The sequence below is a fragment of the Aphis gossypii genome, chromosome 2, assembly GCF_020184175.1.
Source record: "Aphis gossypii isolate Hap1 chromosome 2, ASM2018417v2, whole genome shotgun sequence".
NCBI classification, from domain to species: Eukaryota; Metazoa; Arthropoda; class Insecta; order Hemiptera; family Aphididae; genus Aphis; species Aphis gossypii.
The window spans coordinates 79,996,240-80,021,921 of NC_065531.1; the positions used below are offsets into that span (position 1 = coordinate 79,996,240).

The 25,682-nt window shown below is 31.5% G+C and overlaps 1 protein-coding gene across 1 annotated transcript in view; it reads right to left on the reverse strand.

The window, feature by feature from the left end:
- The window catches only part of LOC114127902 (FH1/FH2 domain-containing protein 3), a 42,958-nt gene that overhangs the window by 6,777 nt on the left and 10,499 nt on the right, over nucleotides 1-25,682 (reverse strand). The window contains 3 exon segments of the mRNA XM_027992261.2: nucleotides 262-329; nucleotides 664-722; nucleotides 3,728-3,837. Coding sequence (XP_027848062.2) covers nucleotides 262-329; nucleotides 664-722; nucleotides 3,728-3,837 — 237 coding nt within the window.

The following is a 25,682-nucleotide window of genomic DNA, read 5'->3' on the forward strand; positions in this document are numbered from 1 at the left end:
TTAGTACGATATTACAATAACATTTCAACTGTTGCAGCGTGTACGCGGCGGCGCATGGGGCGCTCGAACAATGGCCCAGGCTGTTTACATTGCTAATCACTATAACATATTACAATATAATATATGATATAAAACACACACACACACACACACACAGCAAACAGTTTCTCTAAACCTTGAAACGCTTGTGCCCCTGGCGAACACGCGCACAAAAGAATTATCATTGTGTTACAGTGTGTTCTCCGAGTCGCGGTCTCTCACCTGAAATATGTGCTTGAGCGCGAACAAACACCTCCGGAGCTCTTTGCCTTCGGAGTTCATCAGTTTGTCTGCAAAATAATAACGATAATAACATTAATATTGAGAAGAAGAGAAGAAGAAAATGAATATAACAAGAAATAAAAGGTCACGATTTTTCGTGGACTATCCGTGGGTACAGGAGCAATTATCACCGCGTGTTCGTCATTATTCGTTACATATTTTTATTGTACCCTATAACGCGTTCTATTCATACGAATTTATACGGGAGTATATGAGTTAGGTACAGTCAATACGACTTGCGCTATTAACTCGCTTTAAATAACGTCAGTTTCAGACAATATAAGAACCACTCGACCGTACATAACGAATTTCGCCTATTTACAATATTTATGGGATACTTACCGATTATAGTGTGTACTTTGACTGACAACTGCGTGCGCAAGACAATCGAGTTCCTTTTACTGAAATAAAAATATAGGTATATAAGTATATAATATCGTTTAAAATAATACGAGCAGTAGTCATAAAATATATGACTAAAAAATGATAACGAACTGTGTTATTATTTCATGCGAAAACGATCCATATTTTATCATTTTAATTGAACCATAATTTTGTTATGTATAGATAGACACGCGTCATATATCCAACCGCGGTATTTCCGCAAAAGGAAGATATCTATATACTCTCTCGAAATAGAAAAAAAACTGTAACTGATAAAAAAAATTGTACGGCATAAGGTGAAAGAGGCCATCATGTCAAACAATTACCGTGGGATACAAAATATTATGTTTTTTGAACAGCCCGAAATCGTGACTCAAATAAAAACCCGATCCGACTTTTAGATCTAAACGATCGTTGAATTTTTCTCTTGGGTAACTGCAACCCGTGTCGAAGACGGTAACGCAATAATAGCTCTCATTTATTTAGTTTTCTTTTTTACAACCAAGTATCCATATCGATCTTAATCTGTCCCCGCATAACGGCGTTTTATTTCTTTGTCATGATTAGAATTCTCTGTTAAAACTATGACAGATTTTTTTAGTTTCGTTATATTGTCGTATTTGATGGGACACGGTGACACGGTGACTAAATAATAACAGTAAAATGAGTTCACAGTGCATTAACTAAATATTTAGTTAAATAGGTACTACCAACCCATAATTGTTTTATGAAGTTAACAATCAAACAGGTACTTACTCTTCGAATTATTATTGGTAGAAGTTTTGTTCAACGGTCTTAAAAAATAAACAACTTTTAATCTTAATTAAATATTTAAATACGTTTTCAAAAATCTAAAATAAATATTAAAATCTACATTAGAACTAGTAACCGAGAACAAAACATGACGTGTTATTTTACTGATTATATATTTTTATTTGACTGCTGCATGTTATCACGCGAGCTTATTGTAGGTACTGTTTTTATTTTCACCAGCGAACGAAATCAATTTACTCTCAAATAATAATTATTATTATGTTATGACAAACGATTCCCATAATGCTACAAATATTAAACATTCTTTCTCCTCGATGTTCCAAAAAGTTTCTCATAATATTATTTAATTGTCTTATTTATATAGGTACTCACGTAATGTATACGTTATTATATTATAATATGTAATGACCAATAATATATAAATACACCTATATTAAATTAAAAATAAAGAATTCTACAGAAATATACTTAATACGTATAATTTACAACATTTTTATTGACTAAACGGAATTATTGATTAATATAACTGTACGGATCAACACATATTTGTAACGTTTATCAATATAAATGTATTTTTCTTTAAAATGTATAGTAGCTTTACCTATCAAAATATTACCAAACAATCAAAGGAAGTGCCTGCCTATATTATTATTTCTAATTTACAAGTACAACATGTTCAAATTAAATAAATACAATTACACAGTAAAATAAATTAAAAGTATGTAATTTATTTGGTATAAAATATTTCTGACTAATATATAGCATATATGTACATAATATAATTATCATACATGAAGTTTCAGAGGTAAATGAATAGTTTGAATTTTTATAGGTATTCTTGTAAAGATAAACAATTATAACAATTTATAAATGTATAAAATAATTTAAAATCAAAATTATATAATTTATTTAATTAATCTGTTTAAGAATATAATTTTACAATATATTATTATTATATAAATTCAACAAGCAAAAATAAAACTCTTTTTCGCAAATGAGATATATTTACTTATACCTTCAATCTATTGTCCTATTATGTTATGTTGTAAAAATTTTATTATTTATTTTATTGAAAATTGAATATGCCATTTATGATGAAGAGACCAAAGCATTATCTATAATAATCTTTATGACATGAAAAACGTGTTGTTGTTGTCCAATTAAAAAAAAAACTATTTAAGTATATAGAACCCTGTAACCATGTTTATATATAGTGTGTCTAGCCAATAATAATGATAGAATATTTATCATATTATCTGATGAAATACAAGCGTGGGAAAATATATAGTTACGTTCCAACACCGTCAATCCGTTTAAACTAAGTTTAAACCATCTTCAAAAAAAATTCACAGCTTAATTAATATAAAAAAAAACATTGTTTAAATATTTCTTAAGATAAATTTAAATAGATACTTTTGAAGTTGAAAGGACCGGTAAAAAAGTTCAAGTTATGTATAGTTTTAAAAACGTATAAATAAAAAATTGAAACTTAAAGTTATTTACGGAAATATTCGAGTTGAAATGTTGAGATAACCACGTTCGACTGTACATCAGTCGAGAAAATTTTGAACTAAAATTTGAATTTCACTTTCACATATCGGTATCACTCATGTATTGTACGTAAATTAATATGAGGTTTTAGAAAAAAAGTATAAAATAGTTGGTATTAAAATTTAGCACATCTAACCGCAACCTTTAATTTTTTTCCCCTAATAACGAATTATCCAATTACGGTAGATATTCAAAATTCTAAATGATTTCAACCTGTAAAAATTCGACTATGTTTAGTGGTATATTATACACTTTGCTCTATATAGAATTACTCGTGTCACGAATAACTGAGTAAATTTTCTAAGCGCGTCTATCAAACCGGAGAAGAAATCACATTTAGGTGAAATACCTACCTATTTATGGCTATATACCAGATCCTAATAAGGCATAATATATACTTAATAATAACGTTTAGATAATAATATCGTTTATCCGAACGCATTCAGATATGACTGTCACGATCCAGAAAACATCCACCGTTATTGGTAACTATAATTATTGTATGTATTGCGATCGGCGATCATCCCCGACAACGACGATATGGATCATTTCACCAATAACACTACACTCCATAATATTGCCGATTGTCGAGCTGGTATCGATACGCCCACAGGGTTACTCGGTTTTATGATCAAAACAATCGGCTGAATCGTGTATTATTTATACTATCGGAAGCGTAATAATATAATATACTCACTCGTTTTGAAATCCTTCGAATTCCTCCGGTTGTTCGGAAATGGACGCCTCCATGTCTAGGTAAGATCCGAAATCGCCGTCCTTGTACAGCTGCAGGGCGGCGTCGTCCAACTGAGAACAAAAAGAAAAAGAATAAAAAAACTGTAAAACGTGAAATACTGTCGTCGACGAACCGAACACCACCGCACCGGGACGCGTAACGGCGACGAGTCCTCGCGGGCAAAACGGTCGCGCGCGACGACGACGACGACGACGACTGCGGCGTGCGGTTCGGTTCGGTCCAGAGGAGCGGGCGTGGACCGCACCGGCGGTAGTGGTATACAGGTACTATTCGAGGTATATATATATACGTTATAACGATATTAGGTACGATATATGCATATTATAATACGGAAGGCGGCCGTGTGCTTCCGACGGGATGTGACACGGAACGCGGTGACTGCATTATACATGGTAATAATAATAATAATAATAGGTACCTGGCCCGTATTAAAGTCACCGCGACATCACAGCGGCACACACGACGGCGAGCGCGGGCGGCGACAACCGCTGCCGAGGAGAGGCCGCCGCCGGTCACGGTCGATCGGCGTGTGTGACGGCGCGCGGGGCCGGTGGAGGATTCTGTGCGCGGTTAATGAGGTCGGGAACCGACCACGATTCGCGACGGTAATTATTAACGGGCCAAAGGTCCGTGAACCTAAACCGACCGACTACGACGTCGACGACGGATCTGGATCGTATACATTATATTATACTGTTGTTTACGATCTGCGCAGCTTTGTCACCGCAACGCCGAGCGGTCTCGGGACGACTGCGATGTGTATGGACCGCGGTATAAGTATACGCGAGCGGGCTCTGGCGAATCTTCGGTAGCCTGCGCGCGACGGCGGCGGGAAAATGGCGGTTGGAGAGGTTTTTATCGTTCTTATGGTATTATTCTTCCACCGTTTACGCCAGCACACACCCCCGCGAGACCCGCGCCTCGCGAACCACCCATCCGTGAAACGACTCTATATATAATATATATTATTACGCATTGTTTCGTTGTACGACGACGACGACGACGACGATGGTCATTGTCATCGCGTAATATGCCTACCTAAATTGTTATTGTTTAGAACCTGAGTACTATTATATCATGATGTATATAATTTATATATTATTATGTACCTACTGCAGCAGTGACTGTTTTCGGAAACGTCGCGAAACGACTGCGGATCGGAAGAAAGAGACGTCGCGGTAATCGCCCGAAATGGTAATTATCGGTAAACATCGCATAACGGAAACGTCATCTGCGAGTTATAGCGACTTCTTTGAGTACAATTTAACGAATTTCGTGATGACATACTTAAGTGTGACGAGTAAGGGGTGCACTGATTTCGATATCTCGGGAGTCCGTTTAGTCTCGATTAGAGTGGCTTTGCCAATGTCACGCGTTAGGTACAGATACCGATTGTATGCACAGGATAATTTAGTTTACTTATATCCCTTCAGATATGTATTGCATAGCTTTTAAAAGTCATAGGAAAAGTTTTAAATAATAATAAATGAGCTTTAAATGAACATAAATTTATACCGGCGACCTGCAGTGCACCATTGAAGTATATTATTAAGTGGCATTTTTAAATATTTTAAGTAGGTATTGGTTAAACTTATTATCGTATAAAATAAACTTAAATTCCAGATGAGACAAAAAAAAAACTAAACCTAATATCCACAGTTTATAATATAAAAATACTAAATAGTCGTGATTTCAATTAAAACTTTCCCTGTAGTTTCCACACGCATATAGGTATATATATATGTAGTGTTCGATAGGTCTTCGATCTTACATCGTAAATTAACGATGACACCTGGTCGTCCTGGTGATCACCTAGTTCAATATTTGAAAACCTTTATTTTTATGTACATTTTTATTTGACATATAGGTAGAAACATTATATGATAAGAATGGTATATACATGAAAGTTATAATTTAAGTAGCCATTAGTGACTATTGGTTAATTGATTACTTTTTTTTAGAGGCATTAGATATAAACATTTTGCAAAAGGTCACGGCCTTATGTCCAGATTAGTCTGAGTAGAGCTTTATAAATAATTATGGTAGTTTGATTTGTGAACACTTAACTCCCTAAATTATTATTATTACAGCATGAATAAAATTACCACCCGATCTTGTACTTTTGTAAGACACCATCGAACCAAAATCATTTATCGTTTATACCACAAGAATCGTACTTAATTAAATTGATTGATAATTTTCTTTCTTTTCATATACCTAGTACCAACTGTAGCCGTATTGGAATTAAAATAATATATAAAACCACGGCCGACCACGAATGTCCGGGTATGAAAGCCTATAACAATAATAACCGTGAAAAAAAAAATACAATACGATAAAATCGACATCACCGCGCGTATATATAATAATATTACAATAAACAAGTCGTACGCGTGTGTCTCGTAGAACTTTAAAATCGACTCCCCCTAGCTACAACAGATTTCGAGGTACCTACCTATAAATGGTATTATATATTGTACTTGTATCGTATATAAATACGCAGTTATTACGACGTTATTTACCACTGTCATAATTTTTTAATAGTGTAATCGTGTGAACGACGTGAAGATCACGTCATAATATATACATACACCGCACAAAAAGACGGACGTCTGCTGCAGCGCGAATAAGATAGATACACGATGTTTAAGGACGAGCGGGACAATCGGTGTTCTCCATCGCACGCGCGTGCCCGTTTATATAATAATAATAATAATATATATATAGTGCGCGTTCGAATGCAATCGCTCGATCTCGATCGCCGATAAAGCGCGCGTTTAAAGAATCGGAGTATTATTTTATTAAACACGACGACCGACAGCCGCCGCACTATTTAAATGATCAACGCCGCCTACCTCGTATAGATCATCGGTCGGTTAAATGCGTACCCGTATATTTGCGTATATAATATGAACACGCGATACAACGCGCAGGTACTCGAGCACACAGCAAAATACTTACCGATTTTTTTTTTTTTTTTTTTTTAAATACACAAAAGTCCCGTATTTCTGGCGAGTTGTACGCTCGCATTGTGGTATATTGCTGTGCGCGAATGTTATATGGTATTTTTACCGAATCACAATGTATAATATAGTCGTGATGAATCTCCGATTTAAATATAGGTATACACACACCCGCGCATAATACGCGGGGAGCACGAACGAATTCCAGACGCATATTATAATAATGCAGCGAGTAGCGACGTTTTTTTTAACTCTGTACAATATATGTATATAAAACGCGATAACAATAATTATAACGTTGTGGAAAAACATTGATTGATGGATGCGTGAAATATATTTCATTATACGATTATTATTATTATTATTCAATAGCTGAGGGTTATCTCGACTTTGACATTATTGAAGTGTACACAGAACACAGATATACGTACATAGGTGCACGCGCGTTTATACAGTATACTCTCTATGATGATTAATGATTGACGGACGCGCGTGCGGAGAGTGAAATAAATAAATATATTTAATCTCAAAGCTACATCGTTTCGATACGCCGAAATAAGTATATAACACGCGTATAGGTAGGTACCTAATATTATTGAGCTTACGCGGTATATTTTACTGTACATGGAAATTTCATATTTTCAAGTCTTTTGATATTATAGCGCCGTAATAATATACGCGTAATGTACGCGCCACGCGGTATAATTTGCGTTCACCGTTATTGCGTTATAGCTGCTGCAAAGATAGCAATTTGAAGGTACAAACAGTTTTTTTTCGAGCCCGACCGTCGTCCAAATATATACCTTTTAAAGTGTAATATAAATCTCTAAAAATGACACATGTATTATGGTCATTATACACATTTATACATGCGTACGTCATTAAAAAACAATTTGTACTTTAATGCATTTAAACACGCCGCGTACGTACAAAATGCGTAATGCGAACAAAAAACATAGAGACGATAATAATCAAGAAAATGTTGGCCAAAGTCAGGCGCCGCGCGCTAAAGTGAGTGTCCGTATACATAATACGTATATATGTATACGAACAGAGATTTAACTATTCAAGACGCAGGAACCTAATGCGTACCTGCAGGTACCTCAGAAACGAAAAAAAAATACATATATATATACAAATGTATACAAAATTAACCGCGAAGGGTGACTGCGGAACAAAATTTTTAAAAAGCGTTTTTTAAAAGACCTATTTAATAGCTGCAGGTTTACACTGCCGCGTGTCCTTTCGAAATACCTATAACGTCTGAAGTTTACGCGCGTACAGACCGCGATAACGTCCAATTATTATTAACAAATACACTTCAGTACTATAGTTCAATAGCTGCTGCGCATGTTGAGCTATACAGCTATTATAATAGACGCTGTACGCCTATAAAATATATAAATACTATCGCGACTGTGCAAATCTCGGCGTGTTATTATTGTCAATGAATCCCGCGAACTCGATCAGCGAACACGATAATACGAATGTAACACACGTCCGCGTATAACAGACGGACAATATATAAGTATATTCTACGCGTACAACCCATTCGAAATGATATCAAAACAAATGATTATATACTATGTATATATATAGGTAAGACCAATTAGATCGTTTAATGTACATTTTATGATTGGACGTGTACCTATATATATATTCATATTATGCTCAATCACAACTGAAGTCTTGAACTCGACCGACTAAAGTACGAAAGTTTAATCACTATTTTATTGCCAACGTTAATATTATATACGATCTCGATACGTTTTTCGAAAATTCGAATAGATGTGCAGCGTATAATACGTACAAAATCTATTTCACTCGAATGGTAGCACGGTAATAATTTAAGTCTATATACGATCGAAACTGTGAATTTTGAAGAAGTTCAAATAGGATACTGAAATACACATTTTGAATCAATTTTCAAAATTATTTCGCAATCATTTTTAAAAGAATTTCAATATGCACACCCGCAATAAAACAAATAAATGTAACCATTTTTTAAATGGTGGTGTCACATATATTATTATTACCAATTTCAAAAAACCCTATTTTTTCAAACCATCCATACAAGTAAGTACACTTCTTTCCTACCACATACATAAATATATTGATTTACTGTAGAAATTTAAAATTTAAACAATTACGGATTTTTCATTATTCATAAAAACAAATTTGGAACACGACTGATAGTAAACTGTCAATTAATAAATAGTAATATTTAATTTCATCATTGCAATATTTGAACATTATCAGTACTATTTATTATAAATATAACTAGTCAGATTTTCACATTACATCTGATAAGACCCCCTTCAACAGAAAACTTTAAATTGCTGTAAGCCAACTATTGCAGAGAAAAGTAAAAAAAAATATGTATTGCTTTTATGTCTACCAAATCGAAATAGTAAAAGTCTAGAATATTGGCCTGGAATTTGTTTTTTTAATATTCTTTCTTTTCGTTAAAGTTATCTCTGTTTTATTCTAAGGTCAATCCACTGAAATACTTTGTGTTACTATTTAAGTGAATCATACTGTATAATGTATAAATAAATACCTACTATATATACACAAGCACACCCATACGTCAACTTTCTATAACTCGTAATAATAATAAAATTCTATTATTGCTCAATAATAATAACCGAAATGATAATAATATTTTAAAATACATAATACATACATGCTTAATAGTTCTGAATCCATGATATCATTAATATAATACGCGTATTAACGTATAGTTACACGAGTATAAAAATCATTGATGTCGGGGAGACTTTAACGAACGGATATTTTAGTAATACATTTCAACTAAACTTCTTATGGTTTATATAATGCATCTAAATTCTTAATATGTTTATTATTTAAAACAAAAGTAATAATTTAGTCACTAAATGCGAATTCCTACTTATTACAATATTTATTTCAACCTTATGAATTTAATTTGTCACTGAATCAATGATGCATAATAAAATAATATAAAAATACCTAGGATTTTATACCTATTATCTATATTATACCTACTACAGTTATAAAAAAATAAAACGCAGTGACAAGATTTGCTTGAAAAAAATATCCTACTATACTACATTTCTTAATTTAATTATAAATGGCATATTAAGATTTTTAATTAGCATATAAATTACAATAAGGATGAATCTTAGGTTTTATAACCCATAAACTTGCGATTTTCACGATGACTTAAAATAAGCCATCTTCTAATGATATATAAATATATACATATATACTTACGCGTTTATACCAAAGCTATAATATCATGTTAACATGTTCATTGAAATTTTAAATATTTCTAGAAAGTTCAAATATACTTGACTATAATATTAGGTTAATATAGAAAGTTAATAACAACATTGACACTTAGCAAGTGGATCGATTATTATTATAATGACACACGTAATTTTGAATTTATTAATTAATAATTTTACATGCATGCGTGTACAAGTACATTAAACCAGTTACTTATAAAATATTTAAATTTTATAAATAAAAGACGAAATTAAATTAAATCGAATGATATATTTTTATTTGTCAACGATTTACACTAAAACAGTAATATAGGTACCTACTCATTAAACAAATTTCACAAGTCATATTTTTAAATTTTTGTTTAAATTATAGCATTTTCTAGGTATTATTTTTTTTTAGGTCTTCTATATTCCTATATAATATATGTGCATGATATATAATCTAAAAGGACAATCTGCAAGACTTATAAAATATTTATTACAATATTCATACTTTTTATTTTATTTTGGTCAACTAGCCAGAATGACTCGAGAGTTTCGAATACTATATATAATTTGTAAATTCTATTTGAATTCCAAAACAAACTGAAACTTGTCATTAATGAAAATTATAATGCACTTACTTTATTTTTATAAAAATTATATATTAGATACGTTATAATAATATAGACAATTAATTGTACTATATATAACATCATATTTTTACATTATATATGGTATTAAAATAATATGAAGAAAATATTAGTTAGCTACTCTTTAATAGCAATTTAATTAATTATAATATGTATGTATTGCACAAAAAAAATCGCAAAATGTTTGCATAGATCTTCTAGATGATATATCATTATCATGTTTTGTACTATATTAAATTATAGGCTACGGTAACATACAATTATTTTTAAAATGCATCTACAATTATGAAGAAAATATAAAACAATATTTTGTTTAATATTATGCTGAATAAATCGAAATCAAACGTAAAAAAAAAATTTAATTTTGTCGATTTAATAACGACTACTTAATTTTAGAGCGTATATCCGATATCGTCTACCTACACAATAAAAACAACCGCGCCCAAAGGACTCGCTGCAGTGACATTTACACCGGCCATCGTAAACTATAATTTTGGAACATATCCTATACGCGCGGCTGCTGGATCGCGAGAAATTCCTTTTCGATGACATACGAAAAGCGATCCGTGTAAATCGGGTAAAGACTCGAACTGTATAAGTACGAACTGAAATCATAATACATTACGTACACGCGTACGTACGCCTAATAAGTAAGTTAATCTGACGGTATTGTATATATACGTACAAGGTCATTACGGGCCGGCGAGAAAGACCGACGACGTTACGACGTTTATACGTCCACAAGAACGACGGTCGTGCGTTGGCAGCCCAAAGGGGGCGTGATTCTAATAATGTGTTCCGGTTACATAGTCTGGCAGGTTCTGTAGATACAGCCGTGCGGGTATATATGTGTGTGTGTGTGCGTATGTATTATACGTATTCCGTCTGCATAATATTATATTATAAATCAACCTAGGCAGATGGGCACCGTCGATAATGTTGGGCGGCGGCGGCGGTGGTGGAGACCGGCGAAAAGGTACACGAGGAGGATTCCGTCCGACAAATGACGTGTATCGTAAACTATCCCAGACCCCTACGACATGCACATAATATGTGTATATATACTTACACATTGTGTGTGTGTACGTGAACGCGAGGGACGAAATCCGGGAGATATAGAACGTTATCGCGATAATATTTTTGTTAGTTGAACAGCTGCAGCGACAATAGCGTTTCACGTATTTCGTTAATCGGTTGCAATATAACATACGGATCCGTTCAGAGTACCTCCATGTGAGATACGTCAAAACGTCACATCCGAATAGTATCGAACACAAACCCAAATAATGTCTAACCCGTATAATATACGTATTATAATACGTATAGGACGTCAGTGATAATATCATTCGGGTACCTCTCCGAATAACTATATAGGAAGCGTTCCTAAACGTTTGCAGACCAGCAATAGTATGACATAGATGCGCAAGACGTATTATGTTAGGTAACCGTACGAGTCGAGACCAAAATAATAATATATCGAATCGTCTTCAAAAGGTGCCCGCCGGACTCGTGGCGGCGAAAAACGTAACGAATATTATTGAAAGCTATACCTACTATAGTTTACAAAATAGAATAGCTCAACAATTACAAAATATACGAATATTACTAAATGCATATTTTATGTCTTATATTGTCACCAATAAAGTGATATATTTACTATACGCCGACTGTTCATAAGTATATAATAAATAATTACTATTTCCTAAAGAACTTCGTTTTAATCGATACACCGCACATTAATCCTGCAAAATTGAAGTTTATGAATCTAACCTCGTCTATTTTGTATCACATCGCAACAATTTGAAAATTATTCAATAAACAACAAATACGTACACGAGAAAAAAACACAAATAGTTTGATTTAGTATAAATTTCCAATGTTCAATAGACAAGAATATTATTGGTATATTGCATAAATTCATAAACAGTAATACATACGACACTACTATTTACATAAATATTTACGGTCATATTCGAATAACATAATACGAATCGTGGTGATCGATGGTTATACTGCAATGTAAACACACAGTAAATTTCAACTTCAAACACGAAAGTATTACAATTAGGCAACATCGGGCTTGATAGAAATACAAATAATTGACCACTGCAAATTATACGGTACGTTAAAACTCCGTAAACATGTCCGCGCTGTTGCGTAAAATAAAAAACGAGTAAGGCACAGGTTCTTCGTTTGCAGTTGACAAAGTTATAACTATAGATATAATTTACCTACATCCAACATTTAAATTTAAAATAACCAAACAATTTTTCAACCGACATAAAAAGTGTACTAATTAAATTTAAAACCTGTAGCCAAGAATAATAAGTATATAGCTGCTGTGTGCAATTCGCTTTTCGCAATAATCGTAAAAATATATATACCTATGGCACTGTATAACTGTTATATTGGCTCTTATTTAAACAAAACCAAACCACTGGTTATTCTTAAGTAATGTTCTTTGGTATTATTCCAACAGTGCTAACACTACAAGAGAAAACACTAGACTCATCGCCCCACGTTCATTATTATTTATGATACGTGGCTCAACATTAATATATACTGTGCTCGCAACAGCAGTGAAAAGAAATATTAAGCCAAACAAATGAGATAACATTTCGAGTGGACATTATTATGTAGGCACTATATGCAGCAGACTTCGACCGAAGCAGATTAAAATCGGAAATCATCAAGTATATCAATGCGAAAAAAAATGTTGAGATTCTTTTATACACGTCGGTCCGTCAAACAGATTTTTTTACTCCGCGTGCGTATATTATAGCTGTATAGCCTTAGTTAAACGATGCGTCTTACACACAATTATCGAACGTTAATGACAACTAAGTACCCGACTAACATAAAAAAATTAGATATTGGGGAAAAAAATGTTAAGGTCACACAGCCAGAGCAACAAAATTGGTTTGAATTACAGGAAAACGCATTTTTTTTATATTAATATACAAAGAAGAAAATAATAGATAATTATATTTCACGTCATAACTTATAAGTTATAATAACAAATGAAGTGATTCGCGACGAGTTTAACAATTATTTTTATAATTATTCTAAAAAATGAACATATTTGCATAACATCTATAGAAGAGATATATTATGTCTTTTTTGCATTATAAAACTCATTATAAACCGATATATTTATACTTATGAAAAATAAAAATTAGCATATACGAGCTCGAACTTATCATATAGAAAAATAGTATTCGTAGTAAAATAATCTGATTATTTTTTATATACATAAAATATTATTAAACATACGTATTATTATTAATTAATAAACCAAAATAAATGTAATTAAAAATCCTTGAAATTATCAAGCAATAGATAAAAAGATGTAATGATTTTCTGGATTTTGTATATAAAATAATATCTACACTAAATTTACTTGAAATCAATTAATATATAATCTATTTTTCAAATAATAAAATCCATTATATAGAGTTTTAGATTACCGCATGTTAAATCGTTGTAAAAGGTGACTCGACTTAGAGTCTTCTTTCGCGTCATTCACAGCCAATTTATCTTTTACCATGTTTACTTATTGTATATATTGTATAAGCTGTAAATGTTCAATAAACGCCACTCGTTAAAAAAAAAAAAAAATTGTAAATATAATCGCATGATTTATACTTTTATTTAATGGCCGAAATAAAATATTATTATTTTAAGTAAACATTTCTTTTCTTTTTTAACGATTAGATTTAAAAATAAAAATTGCAGATACCTGAATATACCTACAAGAAACAAGTGCATTATATATACATAATAATATGGCATATGTCACACGTGTCATGTGTGCGTCTGCGCGTGGCGAACGTATATTTCGTATCGGTAGATTTTTGTAATATAATATTTTTAATGCCGAGTAGAAGTTTTAAAATATAGTTAACTCGGAAAACGAGTCACCCGTGAAAATTTAAATTTTTGTTTGTACAGGTACTCGATAGTCGTATATTATACGTAGGTATACGCATATTATAATAACACTAAAGATTTTTTTCTCTCTCGATAAACCTATAATTGCGAAACGATAGGATTAATAATATTATGTAAATATCGGACGGGGTGGGGGGGGGGGAGTTACACCGAACGGGTAGTTGAAAAGTCGAGTATAAACTCTGAGAGCACTAACACGTGCGTGTGTGTGTGTGTTTTTGTGTCGAGTGTGTGCGTGCGATCGTTCGCATGTGTGAGCGTGCTACAGATGACCAGCTGGATTGTCGACTCGGGAAAAAAAGAAGACGTATAAACCGGTTGTGCGCTACAATCGGGACTACACAACTTTTATCGTCGCGTTATTATTTCCTCTAAACCAGACCTATACCTCTATACCACCTACTTATACTATATATTATATTATATATTATATTCTCCCGACTCGGAACAATAATGACGATTTCTCCTCTTTCGGTCCCTCGGAAAAACCGGCGACGGCGGCGTCCTAAGTGCGGCTGCTAGTGCGAGGTGCTCGCAGGTACAAACCGACTGCAGGCTGCACAAGTACGGATGACGACCGTACGCGCCGGCCGGCCAGCTCGTTATTATATATTATTATTTTCAGTTATATCGTTCGGTTTTTTCCGCTTCCTTTTATGCTGCCACCGTCGTCGGTTCGATAATACGAAAAATAAAAAAAAAAATCAACGGCAACGACGCAGCCGCCACCGCCGATGTATTAATATATATAGGAAGCAGAAAACCGATGTTTTTTATTCATCATTATTATATATGTTTTTTTCGCATTCGACCGACCGTATTATACATATATACCTATATGACATATATCTATGTATATACGTATATAGGTACTGCAGATTGTGTTGGACGATCTCGTGGTGCTGTTTAAGGCTGCCGTTGTTCGACGGAGGAACGGGCAGCACAAGAGGTGTTTTTCGAACGAGTATTTTGTGTAGGGGGTTAAGCGGGGGAGAGGGAGAAGGCCGTAGACCTGCGGGAGACCAGTTTTAACCGATGTACATAGTGTATAGAGTTGCGTTTTATACATCGACGAACGACTATTTATACGTAATAAAGTCTCTTAAACTTTCAATACAAGTACGTTTAAGACCAAAAAGATACACACAACTCGAAATAGTTATTGAAAAAGATTAAATACTTAACGTGTTCTTATTCGATAAAAAAAACAATGATTTATAAACTCCCATTGCCTTCTATAATATTCTGTTACTATTTTCGCAATGTTATTGTGATGTATTACAAATCATTAGTCGTTTGAAACTATTTTATTTTTAATCATATAAATTTACCGATTGACTATAGTATTAGGTAGGTATTAATTTTACGATGACATAATCGTACGGATTATGTACGGATCAAATGATAGGTAAATATTTGAACATTTAACGAGATGTGTTTATGATTTATAATTTTCTGTAGTCAAAAGAAATAATTAAGGCCATCGAAAATATCGTACAGCCGGAAAACCAGTATGAAATAGAACATGCTTAAAAACTCTTCAAAGGTTTCTCGCCGTAAGGCTTCGGCGCGTTTACTATTATTTATATTTATCCCGAATAACACATTATGAACGCACCATAAAAATAACATTCACGGTAAGTTTTCAATTACATCTAGGTATGTCCGTGAAACTATTTATGCGTGTATTATAATTTATATAAGTTACTTTCCAACATTTACTCAAAAAAAAAACTTACGTGGTTAACGCGATACGTGCTAACGTCCTGTAAATGGATTACTTTTCAATAAATACCATTGTAATATATCACATTTAATACTTCATAATATTGTTTAAAACAAATCGATATATTGTATAAATATAGGTCATATTATGTATTTATGTCATCTCACGACCTAACCTATCGAACGAATACAATTTTTCCCGAGCCGATGTATTGGCGTATTGCGTGTAAAAATTATTTATTTAAAAACTTTAAAACTTTTATTCAAACACTAAATAATTATAAATTTATAGTTAAATGCTCGATCAAAATAAAACAGCGTTTATTGCGTTTTTATTAATTCAAAAATAAATACAGTATATATTTTTGCCATTGTAATACTAGTAGTATATTAAATTGAACTATATTATCAAAGAGTTTTGGCATAAAAATGGGTCAGCCTCATAGCTATGAGTAATATCAACTAAGACGCCCGCCTACACACGGTGTACGCTTACGTCTAAAAATAATCACATTAGATGCACCGGTAAATTAGTAATACCTCAATTTTTGTCAAGCGCATACTGATATTTGTGCCACTGTGATGAAAAACCTTAATCGACTGGAAAATTCTATTGGGAAAAAATCGTAATCAAGCCAAACTTTTAATACGGTTTCAGTTTCGCATTTATTTTCATTGGAACTCTACTCCCGTCCGTTTTTTGATGAATAAAAAAATATAAGTTCAACAATCGATCAAACCTATTCCACCTTTATAGTTCGCGTATAATATTTATTTGAAAATATGGCAAAGACAGAAACCTGTTTTTATTTACTCACAAATGATCAAACGCGGACTCGACAACGACCTTTCATTAACTCTTTTGATGCAAATTTATGTCTTATTACTTCAAAGTTATCTGTATACCTAAAATAATCGATAATTTAAGTAAACTTATTTATAATTTAATTTAAATATCGTTCAATATTCTAGTAAATTGGTATTTATACCATTTATTTGTTTTTTTTTTTTTTTAGGTATTACGTAGATATTCAATTAAATGCAATAATAATATAAACAAAAGAATAAAAAATAATTCAGAAAAAAATAACATAATACAATATAATATTTATAAAAATAAATAAGATTGGAAGTATATTTAATATTTTAATACAACTGGTTTGAACTATCTATTAAATATCACACAAATCGATTTCATTTGAATACCCTATAATAATCATTTATCAATAACAACTAGGTAATACATTTAAACATCTAAATTAAATCGACGCTCATTTTAATAACACGAAGGTAATATTATATTTTTAATATCGTATTCATAATCGTATTGAAGTTATGGTTTTGCCAAATAAATTACAAAGATAAGTAGGTAAAAATAAAAGATAGATTAAATTATTTTCCACGTGTGTAATATCAAAAAAGTTATTTTTGATCAGGTATTATAATTGATACCTAGTTAAACACTCAGTCTCAGAATGTTCCACGCACAATGTAATCAAAACTCTAAGTACCCATCAAAAGTCTTAAAAGAAAAAAAATATATAATTATATATCATATTATTATTATATTATATTTTTATGGCATACCACTACAGAGTTCATTTTATTATACAAAACAATTATTACACTTACGTGTAAAATAATATAATGCTAAAAATTTAAAGCTATGACTATAAAAATGAATAAATACTAAAACGTTCTCTGCTTTATAACATTGTTATAAATGTGTAAAGAAATAGCTAGAGTGCCTATGAAACAACACAGTTAAAACCCTCGCACAACGTTGAGTGGATAACTACCTTTTATACTGCTATATAAGTTGTAGTTTTGACGAAAGTATATTTTGAATTCCAACATCGATGTTTAAAGTAAACTATAAAAAAAACAAGTCTCTCGTCACAACAAGTGCTTTGGAGACATGCAGTCAGAAAATATGCTCTTCGAATTTATTCATTAATGCTACCTACTGATTTCATGATAATATACTATATAGTCAACATGTCAGCATAAACGAGCAAAACAACAAAATATAATACGAATATATACTAGTATATTTTAAACCTACGTATCACAATCGACAGAACTCTGTTGTGCAATAATATACAGCATTAAATCGAAGCACATTTAAATAACATAAGCTCATAATACACAATATGTACTATAAAATATAAACGTTTTATAATTTTAGGTTTAAAAATAAAATAGTAGGTATTTAATTAGTGTTTTACTTATTTCAAAAAATAATTTTTTTCAATCGTCTAATTACATTTCTAAATTTTAGAAAAAATAAACTGAACTTATTTTTATTTATTCCTTATTTTACAAATTATATAGCCCCTACTATACAATGGGTAGTATAAAATCAATTGTAATAAAAAAAAAATGTGAGTTATCGGTAGGTATCCGTTCAATTCGTCGCGAACAATTATCGTGGTCAGTCAGATTCATCGCAAACCAATTCGTCATGAGATGGAATCCTTTTTTTTTTGATTTGAATACTTTAATTTTAAACAATTTTTGGTTACGGCAACATGATGTTAAATATTTAATACATTATTATGGCTATTGATTATTAACAGACTTTAAATTAAAATTATCAACTACAAACATATAATAAGTATCATCTTGATTTTATATTAATTCTTTTGTGTGATTTGTACCAATATATTAAATGAAATAAAATGTAGACGTACAACTGTTTTTTTTTTTTTTTTTAAATATAATTTTGCAATTAACTTTTCACTCAATTTCGAGCATCGACCTAACTAATACGAGTACCCGATAACTATTCTTTATTGCAAAATCGATTTGATTAACATTCTTCCGGTCAAGTTTAAATGATATTAAAAATCGATGTAAAACATCTTGCCCGACGTTCATAAAATACCTATAACGTGTTTTGTATTTCATATTATCTCGAAAAGTAAATCAAACGTGAAATACAACGCGAGTTACATATATTTTATTATACAACACATACTTTATAGCTTTCAGATTATATACGTTTGAAAAAAAAAAAAATTAATAATCGTTCCATACGAGACGTATTAATAAATCGTCTCATTAGTAATTTCTGCACGATTGAATACGGTATATAAATGTCACCGTATTTTATCACGGCACATCGCTCAATCACCGCGACTGTATAACAGCTATGACAATCATAATAATAATATTATCGAACGCGACAGATTCGAAAACGAAAATAGTTTTTAAATATATATATATACCTATACCTAGTGTTGATGCGACACTACGCAGGCCGAGATGAATTTTTCATTTTTCTGTTGCTTAAAACGTAGTTAACGCATGCCGACACGTCTGGCAGGGTCGTTAAATGTTTCACCGGTCATCACGGCAAAAACGGCAACAGCCAATAACATATATTCCGGGATCGTATTTTATGATAATTTATTTACGTTTTTGTCTTTTAGTTCGCCACCGTCTCACAATGTCGGCGAGAACGATGTCACGGCAACCGAGCGAGGGGAGGGGCCGCCAGGGAACACGAGACGAATATTTATGCCGAGGACGAGCTCCGTTGCTCATCCCCGTGTTTCCTGTAGAACGAAATACGCGAATCACTAGAAATATATTCGTAATCCGTTCGCGGTAAAATATATACAGTAGTGCCTACCATTGTGCGTGTAAAGTCGTGTGTACGCGGAGTTAAGATTATGTGTACCGACATATTATATTATGCAGGGGTGGCCAACGAGCGCGTAGAGACCATCCACAAATCGTCGCGGAAACGAGTACATGAAATAAAACGAAAAAAATATATATTTATCGTGACGACTATTACAATGGCCTTTATCTCGCAAACCGTGTAATACATTAAGAAATATGAGGAATATTTGAAGAAAAAAAATCGTTTCGACCAAATATAATCATAAAAGAACACGACGTATACAATCGTATTTCCTTAAAATCTATAAAAGTTATAAAAATAAAATCCTCGTACAACCTAAAAAATTATTTGGATCGATGTGAAAGTATCACCCTGTATTCGTTTATCGTTGTCGATCGTTGTTTAGAACCGGGGAGGATTGAGTTTCGATATTTCCACGACAACCGCGATAGCGTGCGGCAACGAAATACGTGGTCGGTTTCGTTTGAAATAAAAAAGAAAAAAATTATATTAAAACCTTACTGTTTTCGAATAAGACTGTCCGTGTAACAGGAGCCTCTGTATGCCGCCGATATCAATTTATCTTGCGTAGGGTCGGTGTGAAAATATTTTGTACTCGAAAACTCGAAGGTCAGTTAACGCGTGGTACTGTGATCGTGTGATTAACCATATGGCCATGCTAGAATTTTCGTTTGCAAATGAATTTTGGATAAACACGATTTCGATTGACCGACTGAGGTAACCCTCAAAAATCAAATATTACAGGAGACACGAAAAAAGGTTACGTCGAGACTTATATTACTTGACTGAAATAAAATGAAAATTGTTCCGATTCTAGTGGGCGATGTGATAACGTTCATTGGCATTATTTTGTTTATAAGGGTACACCATTCGAATTGAAGAAAAATACAATTTTGTACCAGAAATACTCATTTGTTGGTTACAATACTTTGTCAGAATAAGTATGTAGGTATGTGTTGAGAATAATAAACAAACCTAAATTTAAATTAATTTCAAACTTTTGAAAAAAAATTAGGGTTACATCGTCAGATTGACATTCCGCCGACGATATTTTATATGTGTATTTTAATTAATCATTACATTTGTAATCTATAACGATATATAACGCTTTGTTTTCCCCATTATTACGGCGGATCGTGTTTGTAGACCGCAAGTTGGCCACCCCTGGTACAAACCGCATATGCAGCTATGCACTTACACTCACTCGCTCGTGTTTATACTTATGCACATTGACGGAAACGGCGGCGGATCTAGGAGTGTTGCATCGGGGTCCCAGCACGGTATAAAAAGTATTATATTATATCGTTATTACGATTATTATTATAATAATAATAATAACAACAACAACAACAACAACAGCGGAAATTGGTACGTCGTTGTTACAATGGTGAAACGACACTGACGACTTGTGATGGCAAACGGAGCAAGTCGTGAACCGAAAGGAAACGCGCGTTATTCCACCACATTATGTAAATCGTCGACAACAATGACGGCCGAGATCCTCGCGCAGGTGTCGACAACGATCTAGTTGTGTCGGTTAGGTCGGATAATGTATATATACATAATAACGCGTACGTATAATATTATCGTTGTGCTTTATAGTAAGAACGTATATTACTTTTCGAGTACAGTGCATATGATGGGTACACTGCAGCAGAACAATATATTATATAATATATATATTTATATGTATATATGCTTATTCACTATATAGCTGCAGCGACTTCCCACAATATTGTATGTAGGTACATATTTGAATTTTGGACGTATTTTTCGATTTTTGATGGCACCTATTCCATTACAGGAATTTAAAACGCGTTTATTCTAGGAAAAAAAAACTTAAAAAAAATACTCCCATCCTAATTGAACATTACGTTTTAATAATAATAATAATAGTAGTAGTAATAACGATACGGTTATACGTATATACGCGCACATGTAATAATAACATCTACCTACATCCTATACGGCCGTACGTAAAATACAGAGATAGGTACGGGAAAGTCATAACCTTGTGAACGGGTTTATCCTAATCTGTCAAACATTGTGGTACCTACGTGCAATAAACATTTTAATCATTCGATTATCCCGCGTGTGCGTGTATGTGTGTGTAAAAAAAAAAATAAATACAAATTTCATTTACACTCGAAGAAAAGTAGGTATAAATTAGTCGAGTACGAATTTCTGTTGGATACGTCATAAAATATACGCATTTGTTAAATTAATATGCGGCGATATATTAACGAGAGCAACAGATTTATCGAACACGATTTCTAACAATTAACCTTTGAATATTTTATCCAATAACGCATTACACATTATTTACAATTAAAATAGTAAAATCGACTATCGAGTGCCTCCGTGCAGCCGGTATGGGTAGTACCTATAACTCAAAATAAAAATATGTTGTCCACAAATCTCTTTTATGTTACACGCGTACACGTGAATAAAATATGTGCGAGTAAATGGTCGTATACACATTTTTTTATCGATTTATTATTTTACAAATACGAGTTTTCTGTGATTCGGTAAACAGTGAACAAGAAGTTAAGTGTTAGAAATTTCCATGTTTCTTAAGTAATAAATATTTTATTTAAGTTTTGAAAGTGTAATTAATAATTTATTATTAAATTAAAATGTCCACACCATAATAAGCAACCGATATTGTTGTTACTATTATTTGCTATATTACCTCCGAGGTGTGTCACGGTTTCGCAAAGAAATAATTATTAATATTAATTTAAAATAATTAGGTCAAATGTGATTAAATAATTAATAATGAGAGTAATATATTATTTTTAATCTACCCATAACCATACCTTAAATTTGGTTGAACAATAGTATATATAGTCATACATTTATGACTGAAAATTAAAAAAAAAATGTAGTCTTTCTAACACAATAATCCATAAATGAATATAATTGATATTATTATCGTATAATTTATTTTGATGTACAAATTTAAAAATCATATTAAAAAAAAAAAAAAACAATAAGCCAAATATAAGCAAATAACACTGTTTTCCATCGTTATTAGAGATAAGTATTTAATTGTATACCAAAGATAAACACTATGCTTTCATCATTTAGACTTTGAAGACCATACGTGTCACATTATGTTTGTTATTAATTGTAATATGCGTAGAATATAACTGGACCAACGTTGCGTAGTTGCGTTATTATTATGCATTTTACGCGTAAACTAATAAACTTTATAAACAGACAAACTAGACAAAAACAACTGATGTTGTAAACATATTGATGCGATTTGTATGCGATTTAAAAGACATATTTACGTATAACACATGACGGTGACGTTTTTTCCTAAAAATACTAGGAAAAAAATAATAAATTTTGCGAGTAAAAACGGTTGGCGATTGGTAGTTGATACATATTATTTGAAATAAATAAGTATCTCTTCCTATATAATGCAATATTTTTATAGAAATATAATATACATTTTCGTATCCACACTATACTTTTTTCACGTTAAAAAAATTTCCTGGGTCATGGATTGGTAGTGTGAATCTTTATGCAAAAAAACAATGATCACATACTCCGCATAGACGTCAGTCAATTAATTTTTATTATCAAATGCTATTGCAGAAAATATATAACCTCGATAATTACAACCAATAATCGTTAAATATCACACAACGACACGACGGTTCGATCCTAGCAATTTAATTGTTGAAAATGATACAACAATAAAATTAAGTATGTACGGTATTAAAAAGATATATCACATTAAAAGCGTGTTTTTCTCTTAAAATCAAAAAACAACGACCGACGAGCTGTAGGTATATAATAATATATTATTATAATCGAACGCGATTAGCCACACCGCGATGAAAACATAATATTATAATTAACATAATATCCAACGCGACTTTTGATCGCGGCTTATCGGGTTTATATTTTACTAATGGAAATTAAAAAGAAAACGCGTGTGACAGATTTGTTATTTATTATTATTCATATTCACGCAGTTGGTTTTACAGCAAATTTTGCTTTCACGGAATCGTATAATTCGTACATATATTATTGTTATTTGTTTTTTTTTCTGGCAATTACACAAACCAAAAATTTTCGTAAGCCGAATAATTTCATATGATTTGACAATATTGTTTGAAAGCCAAAATTTTCTAGAGTATATTATGTATATTGTATATATAGGTTAAAACTTGATAAATTTAGAATAATATAGTATTGCAAGTTTTCAAACAAACTATTGGAACGTATCTACGACTTAACTTTCACCCTTTTACTATGTGTACAGTTAAACAAAACACGTAATTTGTATAGAACAATGTTAAAATTTGTCATAACATATAAGTATATAATATTACATTTATTCTATCGAATGTACGAATATTATTATGTATGCATATAAAATATTAACTAAAATGTATTTTTTTTTTAAATAGAATTTATACATTTTAAATGCTAATTTCTGATAATCTTAAATTACACTTCTGTGATTTCTTCGAGCTTATAATTAACTACATCCAATTACCGATTATATAAGAGATAAAACAATCCAATTTAAAAGAAAAAGTTAAATAAACGTATATTTAAAACAGCAATGTTATTTAATGATGTAGGGACTACCACAAATTCTCATGCAATTATAATAAAAGAAACTAATGTTTTATTTATCATTCTTTTTTTTCTCAATTAAATATTTTATTTAATACAATCATTATAATAAGTAATATATTTTAATATCAATAATTTAATTAACGTTTTCATTTTTTTAACAAACTATAAGCAATAATATACTATCATTTTAGGTATAATAATATAATTTATATAAGAAATCTATATTTTTATATGATCGTAGAAATTACCGTTTCAATGTTAAAGAGATTGCATTTAAATACTGTATTGAAGTTATTTATATTTATCGTTTCATTATAATTTTATTAAAACTTGAATAATGGAAATTTTAATAACAATGTAAATACTAAAGTAGATAACTATTGAAATTATATCATAATAACCTCTTATATTATGAGTAGGTATAAACATTTAAAACCTACAAGTTAATGATTCTTAACGATATAAATTATGATAAAAATCATTTCACTAAAATTAGATTTATGATTTAGATTAAAAAAACAATGTCAAAATAAAGAAAATGTATTATGAAAGTAATAGTATCAAAATTAATATCTAACAGGAATATAAAATATAAAGAAAACATTATTAGCTTAAAAAAAATATAATGACAATAATTAAAGCCTACCTACTTTAACACTATATTATTATCATCTATAATCGACATAAAAAAAAAAGATTAGATAATAACTTCGGATTATGGTTAGTTTTGTCGAAAATATCGTTTTCTATAAATACCTACTGCCGGAAACAAATCGATTTATAACCAACGACAGGTGTGGCCATGAAAGTAAATTGCAATAAAAATTGATAAATCTACATTTTTATTCGTATAATGATCGTAGTTATTCGATTACATATCAGAAACGAATTGACAATTCTTTACACACGCGCGAGCAATAAAAAACAAAAAAGATGGTATATTTGGTCTTCTATGTTTTTAGTGTTAAAAATGCATATAAGTACATGTGGACGTATATAATAGACGTCATATTTTATAGTATTAAGAAAGTGGTTTTTATTTTTACTTTTTTTGGTGTTAACACGATAAGTCGACCTATTCGGGTGCGACAATATTTTTAG